The 21,203-nt window shown below is 43.9% G+C and overlaps 1 protein-coding gene across 8 annotated transcripts in view; it reads right to left on the bottom strand.

Moving 5' to 3' along the window:
- LOC117406026 (tripartite motif-containing protein 3-like) overlaps positions 1-21,203 on the bottom strand; it is a 102,639-nt gene that overhangs the window by 11,702 nt on the left and 69,734 nt on the right. For 7 of the 8 annotated variants that reach the window (XM_034009690.2, XM_034009688.2, XM_059029727.1 and 4 more), the window contains 4 exons: positions 16,514-17,240; positions 12,771-12,874; positions 4,644-4,811; positions 3,895-4,063 (listed from right to left, as the gene is read on the bottom strand). In XM_034009690.2, coding sequence (XP_033865581.1) covers positions 3,895-4,063; positions 4,644-4,811; positions 12,771-12,874; positions 16,514-17,240 — 1,168 coding nt within the window. Of the gene's footprint in view, positions 1-519; positions 790-3,894; positions 4,064-4,643; positions 4,812-12,770; positions 12,875-16,513; positions 17,241-21,203 lie in introns of those variants that run through there. The other variant, XM_059029729.1, reaches the window with a different exon arrangement.

The raw sequence follows: 21,203 nt of genomic DNA on the forward strand, positions 1-21,203 counted from the left end.
TATTCAGTGTATATATTTACTGTTTATCTACAGACATTGATATGCACACAATAATATAAACATTTACTTACTGGAGTGGAAAAACAGTAACATTATTTGATAGTTACATGATAGTATTGTATAATATTCTCTACAGTGTCCTGAACCAAAAAAAGTCACTACTACTAAATATTAAAAGGGAAAAGTCAGCTAAAAATGTGTAAAACAAATCACAAAATTACTTGGATGGTACCTCAGGTCATAGAATAACAAGTTTGTATACATGTATCTCTTTGAAAACACTAAGCGGAATATTAAACGCAACCTCTTCCATAAAATGGTCAAATAAAGAAGTCCAAAAGAGATTCGGGACCTAACACACAGAACAGCAGTTGTGATGCATAGTTCACCCCCTAGTCTCTGTAAGTCGCTTTGGATAAAAGCATCTGCTAAATGACTAAATAATAATAATAATAATAATAATAATAATAATAATAATAATAATAATAATAATAATAATAATAATGGCGCTCAATTGGCCGAGCGTCACCCGGGGGGAGGGAGGGTTAGGTCGGCCAGGGTGTCCTCAGCTCACTGCGCAGCAGCGACCCCTGTAGTCTGGCCGGGCGCCTGCGGGCTTGCCTGTAAGCTGCCCAGAGCTGTGTTGTCCTCCGACGCTGTAGCTCTGAGGCAGCTGCACGGTGAGTTCGCAGTGTGTAAAGAAGCGGGAGGCTGACGGCACACGCTTCGGAGGACAGCGTGTGTTCATCTTCGCCCCTCCCGAGTCAGCGCAGGGGTGGTAGCGGTGAGCTGAGCATAATAAAATAATTGAGCATTTCAAATTAGGGAGAAAATAATAAAAACTAATTGGCAACGACTAAATTTAAAAAAAATAAAATAAATAAATAATAATAATAATAATAATAATAATAATAATAATAATAATAATAATAATAATAATAATAATAATACAGCATGCCTATAGAAAGAAAAATCCTTATATTGAAATTAATTAACAATTTATTATCTGATGCAATATTCATATTCATATTCTTTACATGCAATATCTGAATGTTTCTGTATGTTTGTGAAAAATCATAATACAAATGTTAAACATTAATATGCTAAAATTGGCCTCCACTTAGAAGCCCCTGTTTGAATTTTCTGTGCAAGGCACTGTTCTCCAGGATAAATGAGTCGTGGCATGAGCCAGGGTACTTGGCAGCTACATCAGTGATAATACATTGAGCATCACATAAAACTTGCACAGTTAAAGAATGATAATGTTTTTTGTTTGGGAAAGCAATTTAATTCCTTGAATCTGGGGATATTGCAGCATGTGTGCAATCTATTACACCGTGCACGTTTGGGAAGCCAGACAACTGATAATATATGTGTTTTGTTCTATTTTGTTCCACATCCCCAATTGGAAATAGTACATACTCCCTTGCCCTACGGAAAAGTGCATCTGTGACAGTGCAGTACTTTGACATAGAAGACTGACAGATGCCTGATCTGTCCCCAGCTTTGTGTCTGGATGGCACCCATTGCATGAAAATGAAGGGCTGCTGTAACCTTTACAGGTACAGGTATGGCGTAACTGCGGGCTGTTTGTGATTCTAAATCAAACTTAAGCAGATCACACAGCTCTGTTATAGTCCCTATATCCAATATGTATCTATGCATAACTTGTATTGGAATTGGAGCTAGAAATGTCTGACGGGGATGAACTATTCTGGGTTTAGGGTAGGGACATTTTCTCCTCCCTTCCCTCTCGTGCTGCAGTCGAAGTGGAAGTGCTTCGATATCCTCCATTGTCGATTACAGCTCAGTAGCCCTGTCAGTTGTTGCAATTTAAATAAGACACGAGAGGGGTCGTGTCTTAATTAGTGAGTGTATTTTGCTGTACTAAATGGGTACATCAGTGTTTTGCAAAATAGAATTAATTACGGACTTCAATTGCTTAACAAACTGTAATGCGAGTGCATTTTCACAAAACGCACACCCTGAAATGCTATTGCGCAACAGACTATAGGTCTTTTAAAAAATACATTTTGCCATCTATCTGATGTCGCAAAGGTGTTTTGTGACCTATTTTTCACTTTGCACCTTCTGAAAATCAGGCTGATATTGTCTAAATTGGAGAGTAAATTACTCAATGACACAAAACCTTATCTGGACCACTGATCTGACTAGCTGTGTTTCAGGATATCATCAGAAATGCCACGCCAAGGCTACATCTGCCAGACAAGAGTAGTACCTGGCATTACAAAACTCAGTGAGACCCAACCAAGTCTGCAAGGAACAGTGCAGATATGACAGGCTGATGATGACATGCATACAAGACATTCTCTATGATGCCCCCATTTAGGTGAATGGCATCGACATAGGCAGACATGTTTACAGTGGACAAGACCGTTCTCCCTTCTTACAAATAATCATGATCCAAACTGGTATGGTGATGTTAAAAAACATGAAATATCCAACATCTCACAGGGAGCACAGTTAGGGTTAGGGCAGGCATGCGGTTTATGCAGTATGTGTCAGAACACCAAACTATAAGTGCAGATTTTCATTTTGTAGACAATTCACAATACCACTGTAGTGAATTAGCTACAGAATGAAGTGCAGCATCTACCATGACCAGTGTACTCTCCAAAAAGCACAAATGAGATGTGCTGCAATGAGCACTTGGCCAGTCCTAATAACCTGTCACAGTTACATTGCAGGTGCTTCTCTTGTGCACTCTTATATGCACTGGAATACTCGTAGCAGTGTTTTACCTGACTGGCGTATCAACAGCAATGGTAAAACAATAGAAATTGAACAAATATTGCAGATTGAAATGATACCATTGGTTTATCAAAATACTAAACTGATACCACCACCTTTGTGCTACCACTACCTCTTATTAAAAAAGACTATGGCATTTCCATTGTAACGCAGCTGCATTTTCACTGAAGATCATTTGTAAATGTTTGATTTAAAACATAATTAGATCGGGATAAATATACATCATGGACTAGATTCTCAAATAACTCTCAAAAAACACCAAATACAATTATAAACAAAATGGCCTAAGACTTTATTGAGTGTGTTTTTTCTGGCTGAAAAAATTGTGGTATAGAGATTTGGAGTAAAAAAAAATAAAACTTTGTGAATCAAATCCAATAAGTATACTGTACATGTGTGCCTATAACTACATTACATTGTAGCATTTGTGAATGTGCAATTCTTGTTGAAGTTTCCCAGGTAAAAATACACTGGCAAACTTCCAAGTGACTGCTGAAAGGTGTGGTTTGTACATTTGTTTTTTTACATTTCAGAGTAAATTTGATGTGCTGTATTTTTTGCTATCTTACACTACTTTTGAATAGAAAAGTATCTCAGAATTATGGAGACAAAGCATAAAAATGAAAATATTCTCAGGGAATGGACCAGTACTGTACCTCTGAAACTTTGATTGAACCATGACTGTATTATCCAGGTTTACACTTTCAAACTAGTTTGATTACATTTAAATTACCAGTTTTATTTTCCTTTTAGACAAACATGTTGCATTCGGACCAAAGTGATGTCAATCTGGCCCATTTTGTTTCAGTGGTTTATTAAATGTAATTAAATGAGCTTTGTAAAACTGTATGTCCCTATAAGGACAATTGTCCTTGGCTAGATATCAGAAGGGTTTTCTTTTCTAAAGTTAGCATTGTACTTTCTTAAATATTAAGAACTGATTCAAAAAGCTGTTTCCCCTGTTACAGGCTTCCAGGATTAGGCTGTGCACTGTTTTATACCCCATTGAGGATCTAAACTAGGTAAACTTCCTAACCCTTTATTGTTGGCCGCTCTGTGGTAGTGAGGAAGTGGGTCTCACAAAACCTGTAGAGGCTTGTATTACCGTCCTGTGTACGGTACCTGCAAACTGTCTATCCGATGTGCCCCGCGCCCCAAACTTGGTGACCAGCTTGCCATTGGACTGGAAGATGAAGACACAGCAGGCCTTGTTGTCCACGGCGATGATGTGGCCATTCCTATCCACAGCCACACCCTTTGGCCCCATTAGACGTCCAGCTCCAATTTTGTTCTGCATAAAAGAAAAAACGTGAAGGGTGATGACCAACAAGCAGTTTATGACAACATTTATTATTATTATTATTATTATTATTATTATTATTATTATTATTATTATTATTATTATTATTATTATTATTATTAATAAACACCATCCATAACTATTAAAGTAATTGTAGCTGACAAAATAGATCAATAAAATGTGTCTGCAATGCACATCTATTCATTGTATAGGTCGCAAATGTGCAGTTTTGAACAAAACACATGTTACACAGCAAAATGTATTTTTGTGTATTATATACCACTAGTGCATGTCATGTAAATAACCTGAACACCCACTAGCAATTTAGGGTCTCTCTAAAGTCTTTCAATTGTGCTGTGGTGGTTTTGTGATATGGACAATCTACTGGGGTTAAGATGAGAACACCAAATTCAGCCATTTCTTCAGTAGCTTTGTAACATTATTATTTGTATCTTTTTGCACTAGGCAGAAAGCTTAAGGTATCTGGTCAATAAACAGAAACACACAGTGACACAGAACCAGCCTTACCCACAACAGACAAATTCACACAGACAAACATACACTCCCTCACCTTAAACTTGCCATCGGAAGAGAAGATGCTGACCCATCTGTTGTCATAGTCAGCCACAATGATGTCACCGTTCATATCAACAGTGACGCCAGTGGGGCGCTGGAGCTGGCCGGGAGAGCGCCCTCGAACCCCAAAACGAAGTTTGAACTGACCATCATTTGAGAACACCTGGGGTGGGGTATATAAATATGGAAGTTAACTGTCATTCTTTAGTGTTTTTCTTGATGTGCTTTTCTTGACTGTATTTTCTTAACTATATTGATATGAATATTGAGATGTTTCAACAAACTATGTGACTGATTGTCACAAAGACGGCCGGAGTGGGTGGCGTCAGACCAGAATCAGGAATTCAAACAAAGACAGTGGTTGTGATGATGAGCTGAGTGCAATGGCTGCACTCAGCGTTTATTAACAAAATAAAAAGGTTTAACAGTACAAAAACAGGACACGGCACTTGCGCCAAAATAAAGAGACAAACAAAACGACTAAACACTAACACACAGGTGAAACGGAGACGAACAAACACGGTGAGTACAAACAAAACACTTATTATATTTATAATTACGATTTTAACTCTCCTTCTCTCTCACCCGTTCTCCACTCTCCGAACACCTAACCCTGAGTGAAAGAAACGTGCATCTATATATACTGTTGTGCTGGGATTCAATTACTAATTAATTATTCACTTGAATCCCAGCACGTGAATTAATTCTGTGCAACCCCGTGCTCACATATTACATTTAACCAGCACGTGAAGTGATTTGTGCTCTCCTCGTGCCTAAATACAAATCTACACTTTTTAAATACACGTGAAACACAGACCCGTTTATATCCCGTGTACCAATGACTATACACCAACATTAACACACGCACGCAACACACAACACACAAATGCACACAGGGGCGGGGCGCATTGCCACATATACCCCCCCTTGTGCGCAGCACACATGGCCTCAACGGCCACCTCCCCCCTTAAAAATCCAGCAGTCCAGGCCAAAGTCTCGGGCTGGGAAGGGAGGCTTCAGTGGGCCCATGGCTGGCAATGCTGTCAGCACCCCTGCCGGTAGTGGCACGGCTGACAGCCTTCTGGTCCATGCTTGCAGTGAAATTGCTGCGGGGGATGCTGGTCTCCTGACCTCTCCCCCTGTCTTTGTAGCCGGTAGCTCCCTTTGGTGGGGCTCCGACCACAGTACTGCCGGCAGCGAAGAAGCTGCAGTGGGAGCAGGTCTCCGGACCTCCCCCACGATCTCCGGCAGCGAAACTGCTGCAGTGGGAGCAGGTCTCCGGACCTCCCCCACGATCTCCGGCAGCGAAACTGCTGCAGTGGGAGCAGGTCTCCAGACCTCCCCCACGATCTCCGGCAGCGAACCTGCTGCAGTGGGAGCAGGTCTCCTGACCTCCCCCACGATCTCCGGCAGCAAAACTGCTGCTGGGGTTGGTGGTCTCCAGACCTCCTACCCCTTTTCGTGGCCGACAGCTCCCCTTTCTGGGGCTCCGGCCACCGTACTCCCCGTGGTGGAGGTATGGGAAGCAGAGACAGCTCCTGCTGTTCTGCTTCTGGCAGTGGCAGAGGCAGAGGCAGCTCCTCTGCTCCTGGAAGTGGCAGAGGCAGCTCCTGCTCCTCTGCTCCTGGAAGTGGCAGAGGCAGCTCCTGTTCCTTTGCTCCTGCCGGTGTAGGTGTCGGAGGCAAAGGCAGCTCCTGCTCCTCTGCTCCTTGGGTGGTGGTGGCGGAGGCAGAGGCAGCTCCTGCTCCTCTGCTCCTTGCGGTGGTGGTGGCGGAGGCAGAGGCAGCTCCTGCTCCTCTGCTCCTGGAGGTGGTGGAGGCAGAGGCAGCTCCAGCTCCTCTGCTCCTGGCGGTGGTGGAGGCAGAGGCAGCTCCAGCTCCTCTGCTCCTGGTGGAGGTGGAACCAGCAGGCATTCACCCTCTGCTGGTGGAGGTGGGACCAGCAGGTATTCACCCTCTGCTGGCAGCTTGGGTCCTAGGGCTGTGGAAGCCCCAACTTCCCTCTCTTCGGGCTGTGGACGCACCGACTCCTCCCTTTTGGGCTGTGGACGCCCCGACTCCTCCCTGTTGGGCTGTGGACGCACCGACTCCTCCCTGTTGGGCTGTGGACGCACCGACTCCTCCCTTTTGGGCTGTGGACGTTCGGGCTCCCCCCACTCAGGCGTAGGACGTTCGGGCTCCTCCCACTCAGGCGTAGGACGTTCGGGCTCCTCCCACTCAGGCGTAGGACGTTCGGGCTCCTCCCACTCAGGCGTAAGACGTTCGGGCTCCTCCCACTCAGGCGTAGGACGTTCGGGCTCCTCCCGCTTGGGCTGTGGACGCTCAGGCTCCTCCCGCTTGGGCTGTGGAGGCAAAACCAGCAGGCATTCTTCCTCTGCTGGTGGAGACGGGGACAGCAGGCATTCTTCCTCTGCTGGTGGGACTGCTACCTGGGCTGCTGTTCCACTTATAATTGCCTCCAGGTAGCTGAGGACCAAACCCACACCTTCCTCCCAGGTGCTTACGGTCTGTTCCCTTGCATAAGCCTCCCATCGTTCCCTATCCATAAACTGCAGGAACTGGACGACTACTGGTATAGACTGGGCCTCCAGCCCAGCATTTTCCAGCATCCAGTCCCGCACTTTGATGGCGTCTTCTGCCATTTTTTTTTTTTTTAATCCAAAACTGCGGTTCCTGCTCTGGCCTGAGTCCTGGAGGCGCTGTCGATCCCACGCAGGACACCACGTGTCACAAAGACGGCCGGAGTGGGTGGCGTCAGACCAGAATCAGGAATTCAAACAAAGACAGTGGTTGTGATGATGAGCTGAGTGCAATGGCTGCACTCAGCGTTTATTAACAAAATAAAAAGGTTTAACAGTACAAAAACAGGACACGGCACTTGCGCCAAAATAAAGAGACAAACAAAATGACTAAACACTAACACACAGGTGAAACGGAGACGAACAAACACGGTGAGTACAAACAAAACACTTATTATATTTATAATTACGATTTTAACTCTCCTTCTCTCTCACCCGTTCTCCACTCTCCGAACACCTAACCCTGAGTGAAAGAAACGTGCATCTATATATACTGTTGTGCTGGGATTCAATTACTAATTAATTATTCACTTGAATCCCAGCACGTGAATTAATTCTGTGCAACCCCGTGCTCACATATTACATTTAACCAGCACGTGAAGTGATTTGTGCTCTCCTCGTGCCTAAATACAAATCTACACTTTTTAAATACACGTGAAACACAGACCCGTTTATATCCCGTGTACCAATGACTATACACCAACATTAACACACGCACGCAACACACAACACACAAATGCACACAGGGGCGGGGCGCATTGCCACACTGATTCACAAGCTTTACTTCAAAAGTTTTAAAAAATAAACAAAATAACTCATGATTTAAGCTGTGTGAATATTGTTTATTGTACTGCAGTGTGTGTTTGGTAAAAAAAACAAACCTAAAAGTAACATTATTCAATTTTTTCAACAAACAATGCATACTGTTCTGATTAAACAATGGCAGTTATTTTAGTAATGTGTTCTGTGTACATGAACTCAGCTGGTGTACATGAACTCAGCTGGTGTACATGAACTCAGCTGGTGCACATGAACTCAGCTGGTTTACATGAACTCAGCGGGTGTACATGAACTCAGCTGGTTTACATGAACTCAGAGGGTGTACATGAACTCAGCTGGTGTACATGAACTCAGCTGGTTTACATGAACTCAGAGGGTGTACATGAACTCAGCTGGTGTACATGAACTCAGCTGGTGTACATGAACTCAGAGGGTGTACATGAACTCAGCTGGTGTACATGAACTCAGCTGGTGTACATGAACTCAGCTGGTTTACATGAACTCAGCTGGTGTACATGAACTCAGCTGGTGTACATGAACTCAGCTGGTGTACATGAACTCAGCTGGTTTACATGAACTCAGAGGGTGTACATGAACTCAGAGGGTGTACATGAACTCAGCTGGTGTACATGAACTCAGCTGGTTTACATGAACTCAGCTGGTGTACATGAACTCAGCTGGTGTACATGAACTCAGAGGGTGTACATGAACTCAGCTGGTGTACATGATCAGCTGGTGTACATGAACTCAGCTGGTTTACATGAACTCAGAGGGTATACATGAACTCAGCTGGTGTACATGAACTCAGCTGGTGTACATGAACTCAGCTGGTGTACATGAACTCAGAGGGTGTACATGAACTCAGCTGGTTTACATGAACTCAGCTGGTGTACATGAACTCAGCTGGTGTACATGAACTCAGCTGGTGTACATGAACTCAGCTGGTTTACATGAACTCAGAGGGTGTACATGAACTCAGAGGGTGTACATGAACTCAGCTGGTGTACATGAACTCAGCTGGTGTACATGAACTCAGCTGGTGTACATGAACTCAGCTGGTGTACATGAACTCAGAGGGTGTACATGAACTCAGCTGGTGTACATGAACTCAGCTGGTGTACATGAACTCAGCTGGTGTACATGAACTCAGCTGGTGTACATGAACTCAGCTGGTTTACATGAACTCAGCTGGTGTACATGAACTCAGCTGGTGTACATGAACTCAGCTGGTGTACATGAACTCAGAGGGTGTACATGAACTCAGAGGGTGTACATGAACTCAGCTGGTGTACATGAACTCAGCTGGTGTACATGAACTCAGCTGGTGTACATGAACTCAGAGGGTGTACATGAACTCAGCTGGTGTACATGAACTCAGCTGGTGTACATGAACTCAGCTGGTTTACATGAACTCAGAGGGTATACATGAACTCAGCTGGTGTACATGAACTCAGCTGGTGTACATGAACTCAGCTGGTGTACATGAACTCAGCTGGTGTACATGAACTCAGAGGGTGTACATGAACTCAGCTGGTGTACATGAACTCAGCTGGTGTACATGAACTCAGAGGGTGTACATGAACTCAGCTGGTGTACATGAACTCAGCTGGTGTACATGAACTAGGCTGGTTTACATGAACTCAGAGGGTGTACATGAACTCAGCTGGTTTACATGAACTCAGCTGGTGTACATGAACTCAGCTGGTGTACATGAACTCAGCTGGTGTACATGAACTCAGCTGGTGTACATGAACTCAGAGGGTGTACATGAACTCAGCTGGTGTACATGAACTCAGCTGGTGTACATGAACTCAGCTGGTTTACATGAACTCAGAGGGTGTACATGAACTCAGCTGGTGTACATGAACTCAGCTGGTGTACATGAACTCAGCTGGTTTACATGAACTCAGAGGGTATACATGAACTCAGCTGGTGTACATGAACTCAGCTGGTGTACATGAACTCAGCTGGTGTACATGAACTCAGCTGGTTTACATGAACTCAGAGGGTGTACATGAACTCAGCTGGTGTACATGAACTCAGCTGGTGTACATGAACTCAGCTGGTTTACATGAACTCAGAGGGTGTACATGAACTCAGCTGGTGTACATGAACTCAGCTGGTGTACATGAACTCAGCTGGTTTACATGAACTCAGCTGGTGTACATGAACTCAGCTGGTTTACATGAACTCAGAGGGTGTACATGAACTCAGCTGGTGTACATGAACTCAGCTGGTGTACATGAACTCAGCTGGTTTACATGAACTCAGAGGGTATACATGAACTCAGCTGGTGTACATGAACTCAGCTGGTGTACATGAACTCAGCTGGTGTACATGAACTCAGCTGGTTTACATGAACTCAGAGGGTGTACATGAACTCAGCTGGTGTACATGAACTCAGCTGGTGTACATGAACTCAGCTGGTTTACATGAACTCAGAGGGTGTACATGAACTCAGCTGGTGTACATGAACTCAGCTGGTGTACATGAACTCAGCTGGTTTACATGAACTCAGAGGGTGTACATGAACTCAGCTGGTGTACATGAACTCAGCTGGTGTACATGAACTCAGCTGGTGTACATGAACTCAGCTGGTGTACATGAACTCAGCTGGTTTACATGAACTCAGCTGGTGTACATGAACTCAGCTGGTGTACATGAACTCAGCTGGTGTACATGAACTCAGCTGGTGCACATGAACTCAGCTGGTTTACATGAACTCAGCGGGTGTACATGAACTCAGCTGGTTTACATGAACTCAGAGGGTGTACATGAACTCAGCTGGTGTACATGAACTCAGCTGGTTTACATGAACTCAGAGGGTGTACATTAACTCAGCTGGTGTACATGAACTCAGCTGGTGTACATGAACTCAGAGGGTGTACATGAACTCAGCTGGTGTACATGAACTCAGCTGGTGTACATGAACTCAGCTGGTTTACATGAACTCAGCTGGTGTACATGAACTCAGCTGGTGTACATGAACTCAGCTGGTGTACATGAACTCAGCTGGTGTACATGAACTAGGCTGGTTTACATGAACTCAGAGGGTGTACATGAACTCAGCTGGTTTACATGAACTCAGCTGGTGTACATGAACTCAGCTGGTGTACATGAACTCAGCTGGTGTACATGAACTCAGCTGGTGTACATGAACTCAGAGGGTGTACATGAACTCAGCTGGTGTACATGAACTCAGCTGGTGTACATGAACTCAGCTGGTTTACATGAACTCAGAGGGTGTACATGAACTCAGCTGGTGTACATGAACTCAGCTGGTGTACATGAACTCAGCTGGTTTACATGAACTCAGAGGGTGTACATGAACTCAGAGGGTGTACATGAACTCAGCTGGTGTACATGAACTCAGCTGGTTTACATGAACTCAGAGGGTGTACATGAACTCAGCTGGTGTACATGAACTCAGCTGGTTTACATGAACTCAGAGGGTGTACATGAACTCAGCTGGTGTACATGAACTCAGCTGGTGTACATGAACTCAGCTGGTGTACATGAACTCAGCTGGTGTACATGAACTCAGAGGGTGTACATGAACTCAGCTGGTATACATGAACTCAGCTGGTGTACATGAACTCAGCTGGTTTACATGAACTCAGAGGGTATACATGAACTCAGCTGGTGTACATGAACTCAGCTGGTGTACATGAACTCAGCTGGTGTACATGAACTCAGCTGGTTTACATGAACTCAGAGGGTGTACATGAACTCAGCTGGTGTACATGAACTCAGCTGGTGTACATGAACTCAGCTGGTTTACATGAACTCAGAGGGTGTACATGAACTCAGCTGGTGTACATGAACTCAGCTGGTGTACATGAACTCAGCTGGTTTACATGAACTCAGAGGGTGTACATGAACTCAGCTGGTGTACATGAACTCAGCTGGTGTACATGAACTCAGCTGGTTTACATGAACTCAGAGGGTATACATGAACTCAGCTGGTGTACATGAACTCAGCTGGTGTACATGAACTCAGCTGGTGTACATGAACTCAGCTGGTTTACATGAACTCAGAGGGTGTACATGAACTCAGCTGGTGTACATGAACTCAGCTGGTGTACATGAACTCAGCTGGTTTACATGAACTCAGAGGGTGTACATGAACTCAGCTGGTGTACATGAACTCAGCTGGTGTACATGAACTCAGCTGGTTTACATGAACTCAGCTGGTGTACATGAACTCAGCTGGTTTACATGAACTCAGAGGGTGTACATGAACTCAGCTGGTGTACATGAACTCAGCTGGTGTACATGAACTCAGCTGGTTTACATGAACTCAGAGGGTATACATGAACTCAGCTGGTGTACATGAACTCAGCTGGTGTACATGAACTCAGCTGGTGTACATGAACTCAGCTGGTTTACATGAACTCAGAGGGTGTACATGAACTCAGCTGGTGTACATGAACTCAGCTGGTGTACATGAACTCAGCTGGTTTACATGAACTCAGAGGGTGTACATGAACTCAGCTGGTGTACATGAACTCAGCTGGTGTACATGAACTCAGCTGGTTTACATGAACTCAGAGGGTGTACATGAACTCAGCTGGTGTACATGAACTCAGCTGGTGTACATGAACTCAGCTGGTGTACATGAACTCAGCTGGTTTACATGAACTCAGAGGGTGTACATGAACTCAGCTGGTGTACATGAACTCAGCTGGTGTACATGAACTCAGCTGGTTTACATGAACTCAGCTGGTGTACATGAACTCAGCTGTCCAAGTAAAATTCAGTTACCTGGATACACTGGTTGTTGCTATCCGCGACCACAATCCTCCCGTTCCCTGAGGCAGAAATCCCCTGCAGGTTAGTGAACTCCCCCTTTTCCCTGCCTCGTGTGCCTGCGATATAAAGAAGCACAAGTTCAGCAGCCCATCATAACCAAATAGAATGACACATCATAACCAAATAGAATGACACATCATAACCAAATAGAATGACACATCATAACCAAATAGAATGACACATCATAACCAAATAGAATGACACATCATAACCAAATAGAATGACACATCATAACCAAATAGAATGACACATCATAGGTCTCACCTACATTTGGTACTTGTTTTCATTTGCAATAGAAGACAGTTGGAATGCTTTACAAAAGGATTTGAAATTAACCAATTTAGTTTCTTCATTTTTAGTCATAAATTTGAATGGACTGATACTTGAAATTGTTAACCCTATGCAAAATTATCTGTAATTTATAAAAAAATGATTTTATAATTATAAAGAGCATTAAAATAATTCATATTTTGTTCTCCTTGCAATGATCCCCTTTTGTTGTGTGACCAGGTGGAGAATTTGGTGATTTGTAGTAAGTGTACCGCCCCTTTAAGGAATGAATCCATACAAACTGCAATTGAAAAAAAAACACACACATCTAGAGCAGACGTCCTGTTTATATACAATATCTGAATCCTAAGCCATCCGAGGTAAATATATATTTCTTTGATCAGTATAGTTATATATATATATTTGTTGCTTTCATGAAGTTACAGGATCGGATTTAGGAAGATATTAATGCAGATGATGTATAAGAAAGTTGCAAGCGTACCTTGTGTGCTGTATTAGAGAAAAAGCACAGCTAGGAATTTATTCTTTAATTATTACAAACAAGTAAATTGAAAATATGTTTAACTATAACTGTTCAGTTAAATTTTAGTAATATTTTCTAGTACTTTCAAATTTACTGATTAAAGTGTGATATATGATTGAGACCTACGCAGATAGAAAATCTTACCATGTGTGAATCAGAATACTTATCTAGTCTTATATAGCAATTAGAAAGCAGTACAAGATTTATTTTCTATATTTTGATCATTTGTAGGCTAAATGCTTATTTTTGAGTAAACAATATTATCTTTGCTAAATGCATAAGTTAATAAGAATTCACCAGATACTGCTATGCTATAGTACTTAATGTATAATTACAAGTGTTTTATTTCAGTGCAAGACAACTGTAGTAACTGATGTAAAATTGTGTTCTGACTGTAAGTGGCCTTGTTTATTTAACAGTGTATATTTGTTGTCTTGTTGCAGAGGCCACCTACCGCTTTCCTTTCTGTACTTTAGTATGTTTTGAATAACTACAGAACTCATTCTGCCAAAATAATAAATTCCAGACAAAACGACCCCAAGAAGCTTTATGTCCGAGTCTTTATTGATCGAACTGAAAGACCATCGGGTTACAGTTGTATAATGGTACATACTGTTGGTGCAGGCACAAGCTGGCATCAATGTTACGTTCAAAATGACCCCAAGCACCTAGCAGTATTTGTGTAAATTAGTTGATTCTCCAGTCTGGGGAACATTGCTTTGTCGGGATGATTTGGGAGAGAACATTTTTGCATGAAATGATCTCACGGCTTGCCAGGAAGCCCCGGCCCCCAGTTTGGGAGCCCCTGATTCAGAGTAGCTAGTGAAAAATAATCAATGAACAAGAGAAAACACAATCATAGAGGGATGAAGAACCATACTGTTTTCTGCTTATCCTACTCAAAAAACAAAGCCTTTATGCTTAAACTGCAGTGGTTACACTGAAGACATTAGCCCATGTTTTGGTTCCATTTGCCTACTGAAACCATTGTTTTCAGCAGGCTAGATATTTATGAAATAATTTAATATTTAAGAGTAATGGCTGTCATTTATGTAAAATAAATATACTATCAAGTTGGATAAATCTTGTTACTTTATATATGGATTTAAAAAAAAAAAAAATGAAGCACCTACAATGTGTAGCACACACTTCTATAGCCAAGACTGTGTAAATTACTGATGTTTAAAAAGGTCTAAAAGTGCTGACTCCAGTCTGCAGCACACATATGCTGCATATTTCCACATCCAATTTCCCCACAAGAAGTTGCGGTGGTAACTGAATTCAAATCCCTGGAGATTCTTCCAATTGAATATCAGCTTTCTATGGCAAACCAAAGTATCATTTAGAGATATCTCAAATTGCATTTTAAGATATCTTGAACTATATAGATATATCTGTAAATCATTTGCAGCTATCTTTAAATGAATATGAGATCTGTAAATAAACCCCTTTGAAGATATCTTAATTTCATTTTGAGATATCTAACAATGAAATAAAATATATCTCAAATTCGGGGGGTGTGAACCAGGGCTTCGCTATTTTCTAATTTTCTGCCTATTGTCATTGACTAATTTCACCTGTCTGTCATCATCGACTCCCTATTTAATCACAGTCACAGCTCGCCTCTTTCTCTTGCGTTTTGGTCCTCCTCCCTCCTCCCTCCTCCTGTGCCGCGTACCTCTGTGTCGGTCCCCTCTGGGGGGAAAGTGACTTTCACTTCCCTGACCTGGTGTTCCAGTAACACTGCAGGTTCTTTGTGTGGTCAGAGGGGACCACCGGCCACACTATTCCTTCACAGCTCATGCGCTATATATCTTGCCTCAAGAAAGAAGGCTCTGTCTTACTTCCTCCTTTACTCTCCTGGGACATGGCCCTCTTAATCTTAGTGCTCGAGTCCCATAACTAACAATTAGTTGTGTTCTTTCAGATTATTTTCGCTAACTGGGACCCAGTCGTGAGGCCAAGCCTATAACGACTCTCCAAGAAGTCAGAGGACTCTGTCTTTTCAGGGGCCCAGAGGCCATTAGGGCTAGTCTCGACTCCATAGGGAAGGCTCTCTCGGTTGGAGTCTGGCCTGTCCTTTTTTCTCTCTCCCGTTCATTTAGAGATATCTCTAAATCGTTTTAAGATATCTTGAAATAACTTCCTCTTCATTTCAAGATCTCTCTACATCATTTTGAGATATCTCTAAATTACTTCCTGTGAAAATGTTTTGAATGCACTTCCTGTTTATTTCGAGATATCTCTAAATGATTTAAAGATATCTGAAAATACATTTTAGATATCCAATTTAAAGCCCATTTAAAGATATCTGTAAATCATCTTAAAATGTTTTAGTGATCTCTTCAAATATTTTGAGATATCTGTAAATGACTTAGAGATATCTCTAACTGATCATTTTGCTTGCCATAGCTTTCACCCTATTTGCAAATGTACTGTTTTCTTATTTTAACACCTGCCCGTTCTTTATCTTTGGTTCTATTTGGCTTATATAGTGCCCCTGTGTAAAGGTATGTGAAGCTTAAAGAGCAGTCTCTAGAGCAAGCAATGCAACCACTATATTAGCAACCAAATACTGGTTTCAAAGACCCTGATTTGCATTAATCTTGACTACCTAATGTTACCTTAGTTATTCAGGTTCTATGAAGTTATAACAAGAAGACTATGAAGTCTATGCAATGGATGGAACCTTCTAGAGCTTTTTCATATTTTACCAGACAGAAATAAACTAAAAAGAGACTAATATACACTGTTGGATGGCTGATTTCCAAAACCTTGGACCCTAACAGCGTGAAACTTAGATCCATCAGCATTTACATCAATTAAATAGGCCCCTATATTTGTCCCTGACACTTTCCCTCTCTTTCCCTCTCTCACTCACCCACTCTGTAAATCATATCATCCTCTATGGGGTTCTCTTTCTTCTTGCCTGTGCTGTACATGCTGGAAGGTCTCCGGACAGCTTTCTGACGGACGTGTCCACCCCCGCTGGGCGACTTCACGCGGCGTTTCACATCATCTGGGGACTGTGGCACGTCGGATGCCTTGATAGAGCGCAGACGGAAGGGGCTGCCACGCACAGGCTGGTTATAGAGGAGCAGCGAGAGGGAGAATTCACCGTCAGACTTCAGCGTGTAGATTACTTCATAGGTGCCATTCTTGTTGTCCACCACCTCTGCCTCTGTGTAGCTGCCGTCAGGTGCTGTAATCTCAGCACGCAGGATGGCATTGCCCGTCTTCACCAGCTCCCCATCCTTGTCCTTAGTGGTGATTGTCACGGAGGTCTGGTGCCCCACCAGGGTATGCCGGAGGCCCTCTCCTGTCGCCACGCTGGTGTGGCCCACTGCACTGGTGGTGATGAGCACGCCCAGGTTCTGAATGGAGCGCCGAAGCCCCTCTGTCTCCACCACGCAGTCAAGGTGGTCATTTTCATGCGGCCTTTCAGGGAAGTCCTGCCGTGCCAGGGAGCCCACCCGCTCGCTCATCTGCTTGCGCACCAGCAGAACCTCAGTGGCACTTCCATGGCTCAGGGCTTGCTCGGTGAAGCTGCAGCTGCTCTGGATGTTCTCCTGGCCCTGGAGGAGAGATGCTAGCTGGGACTGCAGAACCTGGGGGGGAGATGAAATGAGAGAGGGAAGATGAGAGATCACAAGAGAGAGAAAGGAAGAGATGTAAGAGGAAGAAAGGAGAGAAAGATTATGAAAATGAAAAATTAATTATTTTCTCAGTTTAAAAATAATCAGATAAATTAAAGGGAACTATGAAGGTTATCTCATTGTAATTTATTTGAGGTAATATAGGGTTAGGGTTAGGGTTACCTGATTACCTATAACTGGATTTTTTCCGGTCTGAGATGAACTCCATACACAAAACTCCAATCTCGTGCTAGGCCAGGAGAAAGAAACCAAGCTTCCTGGTTGGTGCAGAATTGTATCCTGGTACCCCTCCCCCCTCCCTTCCAGGTGATACCGATGAGAGAGAGAAGAGTAACCCTGTTCATTATTTTCTTTTTGTAAAAGATAGAGGGGAAGGAGCAAGGGAAATATAGGGGTGAGGAGTTCATCTCAAACCGTATGAAATCCAATTACAGATAATGATGGTATTCTTATGGTTCTATTTAAATCCACATATGAACCCCTATACCAAAGAGATTAAATTGAGGTTTTGGTAGTGTTATTATTGGGAAGCGGTGCATGATATTGAGTGTGCAAAGGAAGGTTGTGACCTACAGTAGAGATGTATAGACTGTAGTGTTTTCTGAAGGTGAGAAAAGAGGACCAGGTGGCTGCATTGCAGATGTCTGATAGGGGGGACATTTTTGGGGTTGGCCCAAGAGTTAGATATTCCCTTGAGTGAGTGTGCTTTGATGTTGATGTTTTTTTATAAAGGTCTGCCTTCAAGGATATAGCAGGTCTTTATGAACTCAACAGCCATCAGCCGGTGGTTTGTTTAGCTACGGGCTCCCCAGTGTGTGCTCCCCAAAGGACACAAAACGTTGACGTTGACAATATATAGTAGTAGAGGGCTCTTTTCACATCTAAGACATGGGGTCTTTGTTCCTCTGCTGAGATGTAGGCAGGGGGTAGAAGTCAGTGATGGACTAAGATAGATGAAACTGTGAGATGGCTTTCAGCAGGAGGTTGGGATTTAGCCTGCAAGTAACTGTCTTGAAAGAACTGTGTGTATGGATAGTCTACAATTAGGCCTTGGAATTCATTAACTCTACTTGACGAAACTATGCCCACTAGTCCCCGAACTTGGTGTCTGGCTCTTAGTGGTTCTGCTCACTGGACTTAAAAAGCAGTTACTGGCAAGTGGAGCTTGCTCCTGCAGTCTGGCCAAAGACTGCCTTCTTCACCGGTCGATCGCTGTGGCAGTTTAAAGTCATGCCTGCCACCTTTGAATGGCTAATGGCAAAAGTACTGAATGTGGTCCTGTCACAATGCTGCCTTGATGTACCTGGATGATCTGCTGGTGCACAGACCAACTTTCAGTTAGGTGCTACAGTGGCTGGAAGCAGCTGGCTTGAAGCTCCAGCCAGACAAGTGCAGCTTCATGCAGTGGTAGGTCACCTTCCTGGGACACAGAGTGGGTATCAGTGAGGGGTCCATACTAAGCCAAAGGATCAGCGCTGTCTGGGACTAGCCCGTCCCAGCAGATCAACGACAGCTACAAGGGTTCCCGGACTTTGCTTCCTACTACTGCCGCTTTGTTGTCCACTTCGTCACCATCGCTGCCCCGCTCCACCAGTTGCTGTGGGAGGAGCTGTTTGAGTGGACTGCGGTTTGTTAAAGTGCTTTTGACAGCCTGAGAGAAGCGCAGACTCAACCACCTGTGCTGCTGCCTCCTGATCCAGCTCGCCCCTTCTTGCTTGACACTGATGCCAGCAATGAGGGGATTAGAGCAGCCCTGTCACAACAGTGGCCAGACAGAGAGCGGGTGGTGGCTTACTTCAGCCGGTCCCTGAGCAAAGCAGAACGGCGGTACTGGACGGGAGCTGCTTAGTGGTGGCAGGGGGGGTACTACCTCTGCAGGCTGCCCTTCATCGTCCGCACCAACCACGACACACTCCAGTGACTGCTGACTTCCCTAGAACCAGATGGGCAGGTGGCGCTCTGGATCAAACAACTGCCGCTGCTTAACTATCAGATCCAGCAGTGGGCTGGAGAGAACCATGCCAATGCTGATGTCATGTCATTCCTGGGAGAAGGTCTCTAACTGCAGCCACAGGACTGGGAACAGCGCCAATCAGTGCGGAAAAGCCGGCTGTTGCCCTGGGAGATCGCCCTGTAGTCAACAGCAACAAAGGAGCTGTGGTCACAGTGGAGCAGTCCAGCCATCCGAGACAGCATCCTGCAGCAGTGGTGGTGAGAGCCGGCAGACCGGGAGGTGAGGTGGCAGGTGGTAGCATGGCACCCCAGGTTCGGGACATTTTGGAGTTGCTCGGCTCTCCAACAAACACTTTACTGTGGGTGCCGCCGCCGGGATGTGGAGGAATATTGCCGCAATGAGTGTATGACGCGGGAAAGACCCCCTGGCTGGTCGCACGCCCCGCTATGCAATTCCCAGTCGGGGGCCCCATGGAACGTGTGGGGGTCAACATCTTGGTTCTCTTCCCTGGCTCTGACCAGGGGAACCACTTCATACTGGTGACAAAGGACTATTTCACAAAGTGGCCTGATGCTGGAGGGATTATTTTCCCAGTTCCCCAAGAACTCCACTCAGAACAGGGATGCAACTTTGAGCCCCAGGTCTTTGCGTAGATGTGCCGCCGCTTGGGGATACACACGACACACTGCCACTGTCACTCACCAGTAGGACTGGGACGTTCAGCTGTCACTGATCCTGCTGACTTGCAGGACCGCTGTCCAGGAGTCCACTGTTGCACCCCCGCGCTACTGATGATTGGCCAGGCTGAGCTGCTGTTTGGCTGCCCGCCAGACACCACTGAGGACACATCCAGGTCAGAACACGGCAGGCGCTTGCAGGACCAGCTGGACATCACACGTGGCTTTGCCTTCGCCCAGCTTCAGGCAGCAACCAAAAGCGGTATTATGGTACAGGAAAGGCACTTTCTTGCCGGGGGAAGTGAGGCCGCTGTCCCAAGCTGGGTCCCTGCTTTTTTTACTATTTGGTACTGTGCATGCAAATGCACCAGCAGTGATCTCTACTGAGTGCGGGAAGCGTGGCTGGCAGGAGCTAGGGGTAGGATGCGCAGACAGCCTCCTGATTGGACAGTATGCTACAGTACTACATTGTTGCAATGTTGTGGGGTCTGGGACCGGCATGCTAGCTGTGGTGTGTTAGAGAAGTGCTGTCGTAGTTTCTGTGAAGAATCTGCTGAATTGCTGTAACCTGCTATAACAATAAAAGCGCTATTGTTTGGAAGATTCCCGCTGCTGCAGTTTGTTCCATCTTCACTAATTTGTTGCAATATGTTTCAGAATTCAAAACACAAGCTTGTTGAATTCCACAGTTAGAATAAGCATATGACTTAAAATATATCTCACAGCTGTTCACAACATTTTTTTTTTTTTTTTTAACATTGCTGGTAAAATAATAAAATAAAGCATTAAAAAAAAAAAACATTATTTCCCTGCATTTAAAGAAATCCCAGTGTATTGGATTTTACATTAAGATGAGGACGGTTATGTATTCAAAACACTATATCGCAGTTATTTATCATAATTTAATATTAAAGAAACCTATTCTAGAAATGGTGAGTATGACTGCAATGCAAGTAGATTTTTTATTACGAACAACATTTTATACAAATCTTACATTGTTTAGTTACATTATACAATCTATTTACAGCTAACTTTCACCACTGTATACAAATTCTATACCATGAAATATATTTTAGCTAATGCATTTTGATATAGCATATCTTGTTTTGTATAAAATAAACCTATTCTGTAACCACATCTTCCTACTATTACTATAATGCACAGGACACCATTTCTAAATAATATGGTATTATTAGCAAAAAATAAAACATCACACGAAAATATCTATTTTTATTTTACATCATTAGTTGCAGTAGTTCTGATACGGTCTCATTGATTAAATAC

Source organism: Acipenser ruthenus, chromosome 9, assembly GCF_902713425.1.
Source record: "Acipenser ruthenus chromosome 9, fAciRut3.2 maternal haplotype, whole genome shotgun sequence".
NCBI lineage: Eukaryota > Metazoa > Chordata > Actinopteri > Acipenseriformes > Acipenseridae > Acipenser > Acipenser ruthenus.